General features: G+C 44.9%; 2 protein-coding genes across 2 annotated transcripts in view; one reads left to right on the forward strand and one right to left on the reverse strand.

Annotated features, from left to right (window-relative positions):
- LOC120937639 (barrier-to-autointegration factor-like protein) overlaps positions 1–13,600 on the reverse strand; it is a 270,321-nt gene that overhangs the window by 158,283 nt on the left and 98,438 nt on the right. The window lies entirely within an intron of this gene.
- PYGB (glycogen phosphorylase B) overlaps positions 1–13,600 on the forward strand; it is a 144,326-nt gene that overhangs the window by 39,460 nt on the left and 91,266 nt on the right. The window contains exon 2 of the mRNA XM_040351022.1: positions 5,288–5,389. Within this exon, the coding sequence (XP_040206956.1) occupies positions 5,288–5,389 (102 nt within the window). The remainder of the gene's footprint in view (positions 1–5,287; positions 5,390–13,600) is intronic.

Raw genomic sequence — 13,600 nt, forward strand, 5'->3', positions numbered from 1 at the left:
CTCAGTGGAGGGAGAAGGGTGGGGGGAAGAGGATTTGTGATAGGAGGGGAGATTTGGGGGGTTTGTGTGAGGGTGTAGGAAGAGGATTTGTGATAGGAGGGGGATTTGTGTGAGGATGGGGGGGGAAGAGGATTTGTGATAGATGGGGAGATTTGGGGGGTTTGTGTGAGGATGGGGGAAGAGGATTTGTGATAGATGGGGAGATTTGGGGGGTTTGTGTGAGGATGGGGGAAGAGGATTTGTGATAGATGGGGAGATTTGGGGGGTTTGTGTGAGGATGGGGGAAGAGGATTTGTGATAGATGGGGAGATTTGGGGGGTTTGTGTGAGGATGGGGGAAGAGGATTTGTGATAGATGGGGAGATTTGGGGGGTTTGTGTGAGGAAGAGGGTTTGTGATAGGATGGTGGATTTAGGGGGTTTGTGCTAGATGAGGTGATATGGTGAAGGGGGTAGGAGAATTGGACTAGGAGGAAAAATTTGGAGGTGGATTTGTGCCAGAAGGGGGATGTGTACTCAGAGGGTAAATTTGAAGGGTAGATGATTTTAGCTGGGAGGGGTTATTTCAGCAGGGGGTCAGATTTTATTGGAGGAATTTATGCTTAGGGGGTGCGCATGTAGATTAGTGCTCAATTTTACTTGGGGGGGGGGGGGGGAGGGGGAGTTTGGCATTTTCGCCCTGGGCTCTAGTTGACCTTGACCATGAATTATTAGATTGTGAGTTAATCAAATAGAAAATGAAAGGTAAAATATTTGTGTATAGATATAAAAAAAAAATCTAAACACCCCCCCTCCCCCCTTTATAAGTGATCACGTTCCCTCTGTTCTCATCTGCATAAGAGTTGGGGAAGAAGACACAGCAGCAGAACGAGCTTCCCAGTGAAAGGCTGTGCAGGGGGCATATCAGGGCAAGTCTGATCGTTGGAGGAGAGCTGGCTGAGTTCCCAGCACAGCTAGAGAACTGACCACAGTATGTTCTCCAGCCTAGTGTGGTCAGTTTTTAGCCGGAAAGCAGAGGGACTGGCAGGCACACCAGGGAGTTGACACAAAAAAAGCGATACAAAGAGAACAGGATACTTTCTCATACAAGTACATGGTGTAGCAGTCACAGATAAGGAATATAAAATGTTGGGTTTGCATATTCTTTCATGACGATGTCACTTTAACGGAGGGAATTTTTTATTTATTTAAAACCCCAAATCCCACAGGACCTTTTCAGAGAATCATTAGACTTCCATAAACACACGTCTTTTATTAAATGATCATATCCAGGCATATATAAAGAGCGATGTCACAGCAGTACTGAAGTAACGCATTGTAACCAGCTAGCCGTCCTTTTTGTTTGGACTGCTCTCCATTTATAATTACCATGAATTGGCAGCTTTTGCACTTTGCACATTCGTGTTCTCCGCACTGCCTAGTTACATAATCCTGTTAACTGAAGGCGCTGTTCCTGTACAGTTTATGTATAGCCAGTTTTTTTTTCCATAGAGTAGATCGAATTAGGCGCCATTTCAGTTTTGTATTGCTGTCTGTGTGCCCGCCGGGGAGATTCCCTGTTTCTGTTAGTGCTGATGAAGATTGTCAGGAGACAGAAATTGATGGAAACTCAAAAAGGTTTCTGTTGTCACCCGAGGAAATATTCCAATGAAAGCGCACATTTTGGTAATGACTAGTAACGACCCTGGATTTTCACTCACTTTGTAACAGGGTGGATAAAAATCTATTTTATTTATTTATTTATATATATATATATATATATATATATATATATATATATATATATATATAAATTATTATAATCGATTTTTTATTATTATTTTTTTTTTTTTATTTAAATCTGATTTTTGTAAATTAATAAATTTATTTTAATAAAATGCTTTCGGGAAAAAAAAATCTATCAAAAAATAGTTTTCTATTCAAGATATATTAATAATTTAGTTTATTCAGCATGAAATGGAGCTTAGTTATTTAGCATGAGGCTGTATATTCTGCAATATTTACATTTTTGGTAAACTTAAAGGGGTGTTCCAGGCTTTTTTTTATGTTTATTAGGCTTCATTTCCATGGACGTTTTTACAGCCACCTTTTTTAGCCTTTTTTACAGCTCATGTTTATTTTTTTTTATTATTATTTTTTTTAGCTGGAGCTCAAAAACGCTGCGGTAGCGTTTTTTGCGTTTTTGCATGTTTTTAGCGTTTTTGACAGTTTTTGACAGTTTTTTAACGTCTGGCGTTTTTACAGCTCTAAGGCTGGAGCTTCAGAACGCACTGGTCCTGTTTTTTTTTTTTTTTCAGCTTAAAAACGGCTCAGCCATCTACAGCTCAAAAACGTCATGGTGGGCATGAGGCCATAGACTAACATGGAGAGACGTTTTTATGCTGCAAAAAAAGCTCAGAAAAGTGGCTGTAAAAACGTCCAAAAACATCCATGGAAATGAAGCCTTAAAAGTCAGCAGCTACAAAAAGTGTAGCTGCTGGCTTTTAATAAACATACACTCACCTGTTCCCCGGTCCAGCGACGTGCCGCTGGGAGCTTCGTTTCGGTCCCCTCCTTCACCGCCGGCGCCTCCACTGCAACTGTGGGCACCCGGCCGTGACAGCTTTCGGCTTCACGGCCGGGCACCCACTGCGCAATGCGTGAGCGGCGCTGCGCCTTTTGATTGGACAGGCGATCGCCTGGGACCTGTCACGTGTCCCAGGCGATCGCCTACAGGGAGGGGCTGCCAAAAGGCGATTAGAGTATTCGCCTTAGCAGCCCCTCGGCGGAAGGAGGAAGTGGGACAGGAAGTCCCACTCCTCCTGAAGCCCCCACTCCCCCCCAAAAGAAATGACATGCCAAATGTGGCATGTAAGGGGGCAAGGAGTGGCTTAAGCGGAAGTTCCACTTTTGGGTGGAACTCCACTTTAATGAATCCAAGCTCTGCAAGCTGAGATAATATGCACTGCATTGAAGCATTTGCACAATTTCACAGTAACCATGAGATAAAACAATATTCAAAGAAAAAGAGACACTGTTCCAGGTGTAAGATGATAACCTGAGGTGGAATATCTCGAGTGCCAGCCCCGGCCCAACACAATCATACAGTTTGTTGTGTACATACATTTGCAAAACAATGGGATAAAGGAAATATTCCTATACTTTGTTTTATCTCATGTAAGAAAAGAAATGGGTGCACATCCAGGAATTCCAATTGCCTTTTATTGTTCAAAGTGATAACACCAAAGACACCAACACAAGGTCATTATGATTAAGCACAAGATGTTTGTGTGAAATGCGTCTACTTGACCTCATGTTGGTGTCTTTGGTGTTATCACTGTGAACAATAAAAGGCAATCAGAATTCCTGGATGTGCAGCCATTTCTTTTCTTACATGAGATAAAACAAAGTCTAGGAATATTCTTTTATCCCATTGTTTTGCAATTGTATGTACACTGCAAATTGTATGATTGAATCTGTTCTGATATCGCTGTTTTACTAACCTGCCAGCTTATTATTCTAAATTGGAAGTCTTCATTTTGTTTGCAAATATTAAAGATTCTAACTACCAGCAAGAATGTGTCCTTACATTTAAAAGCACCTGTCAAGTCAGATCCATCATGGCAGTGCCTGTTGGCGGGCATTCACTTGCTTGCTGCCGCCATGTCCCTCGCCTTGTTGTGTCACTGCCGCATCACCAGCTGTCCCATTAAAGTGAATGGGACTGTCAGCGAGTCAACAGTGGGTCAGAGGAGGAGCCACTGCGGGACAGAGATGACAGTTGCTCTTTAAAATTTTTGATTTAAATCAAGCTTTTTTACTAGTGATTAAAATTATGATTTAAGTCGTGATTTTAACCACTTCCATACCGGGCACTTATACACCTTCCCGCCCAGACCAATTTTTAGCTTCCAGTGCTGTTGCTCTTTGAATGACAATTGCGTGGTCATGCTACACTGTACCCAAACTAAATTGTTATCATTTTGTTCCCACAAATAGAGCTTTCTTTTGGTGGTATTTGATCACCTCTGGGATTTTTATTTTCTGCAAAAAGAATAAAAAAATGACCAAAAATGTAGAATTTTTTTTTTGTTTCTGTTATAAAACATTGTAAATAAGTACGTTTTCTCCTTCACTGATGGTACTGCACTGACGGGCACTGATAAGGCGGCACTGATGGGCACCGATGAGGTGGCACTGATGTGGTGGCATTGATGGGCACTGATGATGGGCACTAATATGCGGCACTGATGATCGGCACGGATGGGCACTGATAGGCGGCATGGATAGGCGGCACGGATAGGCGGCACGGATGGGCACGGATAGGCGGCACGGATGGGCATGCATAGGCGGCACGGATGGGCATGCATAGGCGGCACGGATGGGCACGCATAGGCGGCATGGATGGGCACTGATAGGTGGCACGTATGGGCATAGATGGGCACTGATAGGTGGCACTATTGTATGTGTTGTACTAATGGATGCCAATCAGTGATGCCCATTGTGGGCACTGACTGGCATCCATTGCGGGCACTGAGTGGCATCCATTATTTGTGTCATTGTCATCCCTGGTGGTCTAGGGTGGCATACCTGTGTTTTGGTTTTGCATCCCTGGTGGTCTAGTGGCATTCCTGGTGGTCCAGTGGGCATCCTCGAGGGGGCTGTGCTGATAATCGATCAGCTCAAACCCCCCCTGTCAGAGGAGCAGCCGATCGGCTCTCCTCTACTCGCGTCTGACAGACGTGAGTGAGGAGAAGCCGATTACCGGCTTTTCCTGTTTACATCGTGATCAGCCATGATTGGACACGGCTGATCACGTGGTAAAGAGTCTCCGTGAGAGACTCTTTATCTAGATCGGTGTTGCGGGGTGTCAGACTGACACCCTGCAACAACGATCGCCGCGATGCGCGCCCCCGGGGGCGCACAGCGGCTCAATATCCTGAGGACGTCACGTGACGTCCACTCAGGATATTGAAACCATTTTGCCAACGTCAATCTGTCATTGGCGGGCGGCAAGTGGTTAACTCCTCTCTGTTTTGTAGAAATTTCCTGTTGTATTTCCAGCACAGGAAGTGAAAGGGAAATCTCCCGACGGTACACAACAAAAGACATAAAACTAACTGAAATGTTAACAGTTCCCTACTCCTAACCCAACCGTAAAAGACTCTGACATGGATGTTTTCTGTATGTAATGGGTTTACTGATTCGCTGGATGAAAAAGTGACGCACAAATTTCAATTTTAACTGACACGTTCCCCGTAGATGGTTTTTTTTTCTGACTGTCTTTTGTCTTTTTTTTTTCTCCTGCAGCGTATTTATTACCTCTCTCTGGAATTCTACATGGGGCGCACCTTGCAGAACACCATGCTGAATTTAGGTCTCCAGCACGCCTGCGATGAAGCCATATATCAGGTATGCTCTACAAGCTGACATAACACGAAATGTGCTTTTTATTTTAAAGAGCTCTTAGTTCACTTTTGGGTGAGCAGTGGTGAGATACATCACCTACTAAAGGGCTCAACAAACCCCAGGCGTCATGGCGCCAAGAAATGGAAGAGTGGCAAGAAGAAAGCCATTGTTGAAAGAAAGCTATAAGAAGTCCCATTTGCAGTTTACAAGAAGCCATGTGGGGGACACAGCAAACATGAGGAAGAAGGTGCTCTGGTCAGAATCCAGCGTTGTCCATGATCCTCTTGTCTTCTGCCACTCCTCGGCCCCATGCCGTCATGTTCTATGTGATGTCATTGGGAGGCTTCAGGTGTTGTGACGGGAAAGGTCCTCCATCGAATAATGCCTGCACTGTACTGCGCAGGCCCAGTACGAAGCACTATGGAGCCGCCAAAAGGCTCCGAACATGAACAGCGCACAGCAGATGACTTTGTATTATTTGCTCCCGATGCTCGTGCAACTCTGCAAGGAGCGCATATAATGTTGATTAAAGCGTGTGAGGGCCGGATGCCTACAGAAGAGGCCGTATTTAATAATGATGGGCTGAGCTGATAAATTGGGGGTGGATTTCTCAATAAATGACACAGGCTTCTCAATAATGCATCCCTTTGAGCAATCCACCCCCATCGTATGAGCTCTGCCCATCATGATACAATACGGCCTCTTCTGTATGCATCCGCCCCTTGCAGAGTTCAATGAATAATACACCCGCCTATTGCAGAGTTGCACGAGCACCGGGAGTGTGCTGCAACGTGTGGCACAATGTCGTCTGCATTGCGCAGGCGCTGTGTACAGCTGATCAACAGCTGTTCATGTTCGGAGACTTTCGGCGGCTCCGTTGTGCTCCGTACTGCGCAAGCGCTGCACCTGTGCAGTACAGGGCGGGCATTATTCAACGGGGGACCATTCTCGTCAGAACACTGGCTCTTTCAGATTCACCCGGTGGGCCTCCTGATGACGTGCCAGTAGGCCAGCCACCCCTCCTCCATTGTGAGTGAAGGACAATGCCTCCTGGGATATGTGATGTGCACGTCTCAGGATGCGCATTGGGGTGGGCCTGAGTGATTTACATTAAATAAACAAAGAAAAAAAAAATGCGATTTGTCTAGCGGAAGGGTGGAGAGGAGGGAACTTTTGTATTAGAGGGTGGTGATTCGCTTTAACTTCTATCAATGAATTAAAAACAAAGGGCCAGATCCACGAAGCGCTTCTTTACGGCCGGCGTAGTGTATCTCAGATACACTACGCCGCCGTAACTTACAGCGTATTTCCCGTATTCTCAAAGAATTTGCGCCGTAAGTTATGGCGGCGTAGTGTAACTGTGTCGGCGTAAGGGCGCGCAATTCAAATGGATGAGATGGGGGAGTGTTTTATGGTAATACGTCTTGACCCAACGTAAATGACGTTTTTTTCTGAACGGCGCATGCGCCGTCCGTGGGGGTATCCCAGTGCGCATGCTCGAAATTAACCCGCAACAAGCCAAAGCTTACGACTAAATTTGACGCAAGAACGACGTCCATACTTAACATAGGATAAGCCTCATATAGCAGGGGTAACTATACGCTAAAAAAAGCCTTACAGAAACGACGTAAAAAAATGCGCCGGCCGGACGTACGTTCGTGGATTGCCGTATCTAGCTAATTTGCATACTCGACGCGGAAATCGACGGAAACGCCACCTAGCGGTCAGCGTAAATATGCACCTTAGATCCGACGGCGTACTAAGACGTACGCCTGTCGGATCTAGCCCAGCTTCAGGCGTATCTTGTTTTGTGGATACAAAACAAAGATACGCCGGAGCAAACTAGAAGTTACGCGGCGTATCAATAGATACACCAGCGTAACTTCTTTGTGGATCTGGCCCAAAAAGGTAATTGGAAGTTCAGGAGCGGGGTATTGTTGTCACTTTAGAAATGTTGGGTCAGGTCAGGTTCACTTGAAAAATCTGATTTGGCAGGACATGACGGAGTGAGGAAAGTAAAAAAGGTGAAATTCAGGTTAGCAGGCTATGTACACAGCAAGGTTTGTTGACCGTGTTATCAGCTGGATAAGCAGAACTGACAGAATTCCTGAAAAGGCAGTTCCTATTATTAGGTGAAATGTCTTTGGTTGTCTGGAATGGGCCTTCTGCAGACTGCATTTGAACCCTGGCCATAAATGTGTGCAAAACACATTTTACTGCATGCAAATGAATTTCAAGTGGAATTCCCATCCTGTAGCTGGTTTTACATCCTATATTCTACTCTAGACTAGTTTAGTCTAGTGGCCTGTACACGCGATCAGAAAATTGTATGAAAATATACGAGTCGATCGTACCATAATCTGATTGTTAGTACACAGCTTTCCAGAGCCGATCACGACAATTCATGCAATATTATCCGATGGGACAAACATGACCATTTTCTCGTGTGATACCAGATCGTTTAAATTAGTACAGTTGTCATTAGAAAATACAATACAAATACACAAGTCTGCATTACATCACTTCCAAACTTTTATTCTGTCGTTTCGATATGAGACTAGGCACAGTCATGCCTAGCATGCAAAAAAAAAAAAACGGACAATCATCTGTCCAATAATCTCATCATGTGTACCAGGCATAAGTTTAAACAGAAACTATAATGATTCATGAATACTTATTATGTGGAAAACTAGAGGTTACTGGACCCTAACGTGGACCTGAACTCAAAAAGAGTTATTGGGAACATTTAGTTCACACCAGACGCAGTTCCGTGCTTTTTTTCTGCACTAAAAATGCAAGCACAGTGTTTTCCATGTACTCCAATGGCTCTAGTTCACACCAGTGCAGTCAGTTCCCAAAACTGATCAGAACGGACTGTATTGGTGCAGAAAAAACTGAACTGCATCTGGTGTGAACTGGCCCTTTTATTAGTTGCATGTGCCTAAGCAGTACCCTAAAATTGTGAATTTTTTGTCTGAAATTCCTCCTAAAAAAACAAACAAAAAAAATCCACTGTTGTGTGATTGTATCTAGGGGTCATGTGTGTCCCATCTGCAGTGAGATCTAAAGCATTTTTGCCTCATACTGCTAGTCTCAGGAGATTTGGTATTGTCACTTCTGTGCTGCTCACTGATCTCCTTTCTGGAGGCTTTGACGTGAGGAAGGAAAGCCCTACCTCTACTAAAGCTCGATTCAGGTCTCGTACACATGACCGAGGAACTTGTCGTAAAAGACACATCGTTTTCCTCGACGAGTTCCTTGTTGGGCCTGTCGAGGAACTCGACAAGCTTTCTTTGCGTACACATGGTCAAGACAAAATCTCCTCGTTCTCAAACGCGGTGACGTACAACACATACAACGGCAGGGGAAGTTCGATTCCAATGGCACAACTCTTGGGGCTGCTTTTGCTAATCTCATGTTACTGCGTGTTAAAGCGGATCGCAGCAGAGCATGAGCGATCGCTCGTCTCTCTGCTGCTCCCCCCGCCATCCACGCTGAGGGAACCAGGAAGTGAAGCGCTGCGGCTTCTCTGCCCGGTTCCCTACGGCGCATGCGCGAGTCGCGCCGCGCCCGCCGATTGGCTCCCGCTGTGTGCTGGGAGCCGAGTGTTCCCAGCACACAACGGGGGGGCGACGGGATGTGACGGAATGCCCGTCTTTTGCCCGTGAATGCCGGGCCGGAAGTGGGTGCAAATACCTGTCTTTAGACAGGTATCTGCACCCCCCTCCCCCCTGAAAGGTGTCAAATGTGACACCGGAGGGGGGAGGGTGCCGATCAGCGGGAGTTCCACTTTAGGGTGGAGAACCGCTTTAAGTAAAAGTTTAGGAAGGGACAATTTGCACTTTTAAGACTGTTACAGCGTGAAAAATGTGTTATCTCCATTACAAACGCTACTTTTACCTACGGTGCGCTCCCATCTCATACTTTATTCTGAGCATGCGTGAGTTTCTTAGCATACACACGCTCGCGTTTCTCGCCGAAAACCAGCCTGACGAGGAACACGACGAGGAAATTGAGACTCCCATTGAGGAAAAAGAGAACTTGTTCTCTTTTTTCCTCGTCAAGTTCCTCGACGGTTTCCTTGATGAAAAACGTACACATGACCGTTTTCCTCGGCAAAAAAGCTCTGCCACCAAGTTTCTTGATGGATTCTGTCGAGTTTCTCGGTCGTGTGTACGAGGCCTCACGCCTATGCATTTTTAGTGCCTCTTGCATTTTGCAGATTTGCACTACAGTCCATTTAGCATTGTCTCCTATGGAACAGGTTCTGTAGTGCAAATCTGCAAAATGCAAGAGGCACTAAAAATGCCTAGGTGTGAATCCAGCCTAAGATGGTCACCTCCACGCAGAACAGGGCACGATAAGTTAGGAATAGGTAACAATCTACTGCATGGAGGCCGTAGGAAATACTGGTGACTAGTCTTTTGTCGTCTGCCTGCCTTTTTGGCACAACTTACAAACTGATTGTTTTTAAGCTGCCTTTTTTGGCAATTAAGACATTGTCAGATTAAAAAAAAGTTATCAACTTTGAAAGGGTTATTATTATTATTTTTAATTGTACAGGTTCTTTAGGTGTCTATTATTTCTAGTTGGACTTGTTTACGTCTTTTTGATCCCAGAGGGTGGCAGGCTTAGGCCGGCCATACATGAACCGTTAATGAGCATTTTGGATGTACAGTACCAAGTTGGTCAACCTGGGTACAACCAGCCTCTCTTGCGATTAATGCTTATATCTGCTATAGTCGTTAGCGATAATCAGTCTTCTGCCACCAAAAAGACACTGGCCCGGCAGGAGGGATTCTCACATTAACATTGTCTATGTTGATGGGGGAATCAAGCAAATGGGGCAGATCCACGTACATTGGCGCATATTTCCGCCGGGCGTAGCGTATCCAAGATACACTACGCCGCCATAACTTACTGTTTTTTTCGAATCCTCAAAGAATGCGCGCCGTAAGTTACGGCGGCGTAGTGTATCTTTGGCGGCGTAAGGGCACGCAATTCAAATCGATGTGATGGGGGCGTGTTTTATGTAAATAAGTCGTGACCCGACGTAAACAACGTTTTTTTTGAGCGGCGCATGCGCCGTCCGTGGGGGTATCCCAGTGCGCATGCTCGAAATTAAACCGGAACAAGCCAATGCTTACGACGGTGACGTCATTCTACGCAAATCCCTATTCGCGAACGACTTACGCAAACGACTTAAAAAAATCAAATTTCGACGCGGGAACGACGGCCATACTTAACATTGAGTACGCCACCATATAGCAGCTTTAACTATACGCCGGAAAAAGCCGAACGCAAACGACGTAAAAAAATGCGCCGCTCCGGACGTATGTTCATGGATCGCCGTATCAAGCTAATTTGCATACTGGACGCGTAATTCGACGGAAACTCCACCGAGCGGCCAGCGTAAATATACACCCACGATCCGACGGCGTACTAAGACGTACGCCTGTCGGATCGATCCCTCATTCCGTCGTATCTTGTTTTGTGGATACAAAACAAAGATACGACGCGGGAACTTTGAAATTACGCGGCGTATCAATAGATACGCCGGCGTAATCTCTTTGTGGATCTGGCCCAATGTATTTCCTGAAACAACGGGTTGCAGGAAAGAATTTCGCTCCGTGTATGCCTGGCCTTAGGCAGCCCATAGATGAGTCTTTTTTTTTTTTCTTTAACCAGCAGGTTGAACAAAAAAAATAACCCCATTCCCTCATCCACACATTTGATGTAGATGAGGGAATCCACTCCACATGGCCAGTGGCGGCCCCTAATCCATGCGTCTGTCCCCCTAATCTACATTTGGGGTGCCGGACGCATGGATTCCAATAGGGTGTGTGTTTTTTTTAAGCACATGATTAGACCCAGAGGCTCTAATAGGCTTCAAAAAGGGTGGGCTTGGGGTGCAGACCGACTGACCAGGGTGGCTCTGGGTGTATTGTTTGACGCCCCCTAAAAAAATATTCCACCTGCCACCACTAACTGTGACATTGTATTCTGACAGTGGGGAGACTTCCACTCGTTAGATTACAGATCAGTATTGCTGGCTTTAGCCTCCAGTGCTGATCAAGAAAAAAATCAAAAATCTGACAGGACTGTTGGATAGAAGTTGATTGACTTCTGTATAGCCACAGTGCCCATACATGGATCGAAGTTTGTGCATTCCCTGATGAACTGGCCGAATTTTGATCCATGTCTGTTCAGCTTTACTATTTAGGGGTAGATTCAGCATTGATTTACGCCGGCGTATCTATAGATACGCCGCGTAAATTCAAAGCTGCGCCGGCGTATCTTGTTTCTGTATTCAGAAAGCAAGATACACCGAATTTAGCCTAAGATCCGACTGGCGTAAGTCTCTTACACGTCGTATCTTAGGGTGCATATTTACGCTGGCCTGATAGGTGGCGCTTCCGTCAGTAGAATATGCAAATGACCTAGATACGCCGATTCACAAACGTACGTGTGCCCGGCGGAATTTTTTTACGTTGTTTGCGTAAGGCTTTTCCGGCGTAACGTTGCTCCTGCTTCTATGAGGCGTAGCCAATGTTAAGTATGGACATCGTTCCCGCGTCAAATTTTGCATTTTTTACGTTGTTTGCGTAAGTCGTTCGCGAATAGGGCTAGACGTAATTTACGTTTGCGTCGCAACCAATACGTCCTTGCGGCGTACTTTGGAGCAATGCACACTGGGATATGTACATGGACGGCGCATGCGCCGTTCGTAAAAAAACGTCATTTACATAAAACACGCCCCCCTCATACTCATTTGAATTAGGCGTGCTTACGCCGGCCCCATTTACGCTACGCCGCCGTAACTTAGGAGGCAAGTGCTTTGTGAATACAGCACTTGCGTCTCTGATTTACAGCGGCATAGCATAAATACGATACGCTACGCCGCCGTAACAATGAGCCCGGCTACCTGAATCTAGCCCTTACTATTTATTGCCGTAGCTTTGCAAGGTCCTGGATGTGGTTCCAACAACAATTCTATCTGCACAGTGTGTGTATCTGGTGGGTTTTCCCGGATGCTCTAATTTCTTCCCATTGTCCAAAAATAAAGGTAGGTTAATTGGCTTTTGTCTAAATCTAGTCTTATAGAGCTTGTGTAATTGTGTTATTGTGAGAGTGATATTACTTTGTAAATTCCACTAAGGAAGAGCCCGATGGTACAGCATTACACAAATAAATAGGGAATTTATTGACGCATTGAATTCTGTGTCTGTGGGAGTGGCCTGTAGACAAATACGTCAACAGTTCCCTGAGGGCAGCAATTAAAGGTAGACTTTTCCATTTGAAACCATGAGCACATAACTAGTGTTCCATGTCTAATGGGACATTTATAAAAATTGTACTGTTTTAAGCACGCTTCACGCTACTGAGATGCAATTATATGGTGCAACTTTGATACAATGTTGCATATTCTATGGGGCCAAGTTGCACCAAAGTAGTGCAGGAACCTTTTCCAAAATCACACCGTTATGAGTCGCATTGATTAGAATGGACACCATTGAAAACTATGAGATTTCCCTCATGCAATTCTGTGTGACTAGTGGGATTTTTCTTCCTTATTTCTTTTTTACCCTTTTTTTTTTTTCACATATGCTTATTTCCTTTATTGCTACACATTGGTTTTTCACTACAAGCTTCATCCTTGCCTTCACTCCTAGCGGGTTTGCAATGGAAGAGGACCCAGGGGAGTCTTCAGCAGCACCTGCCATCTCGCTTTTGCGCCTACCATTATAGCACCATACTTTTGGTTATGGGAGAACATGAGACCTTCTCCCCTTACTCCCAGGATGCAGTGCTTGGGCCTGCTTAAAAGGGTTGTAAAGGTTTTTTTTTTATTTAAACGTTCTTTTAACCACTTAAGACCCGGACCATTATGCAGGTAAAGGACCTTGCCATTTTTTGTGATTCGGCACTGCGTCGCTTTAACTGACAATTGCGCGGTCGTGCAACGTGGCTCCCAAACAAAACTGGCGTCCTTTTTTCCCACAAATAGAGCATTCTTTTGGTGGTATTTGATCACCTCTGCGGTTTTTATTTTTTGCGCTATAAACAAAAATAGAGCGACAATTTTGAAAAAAAAAAAAATGTTTTACTTTTTGCTATAATAAATATCCCCAAAAAAGATCTAAAAAAAAAAATATTTTCCCTCAGTTTAGGCCGATACGTATTCTTCTACCTATTTTTGGAGAAAAAAAATTG

This window comes from Rana temporaria, chromosome 4 (genome assembly GCF_905171775.1).
Source record: "Rana temporaria chromosome 4, aRanTem1.1, whole genome shotgun sequence".
Classification (NCBI taxonomy): Eukaryota; Metazoa; Chordata; class Amphibia; order Anura; family Ranidae; genus Rana; species Rana temporaria.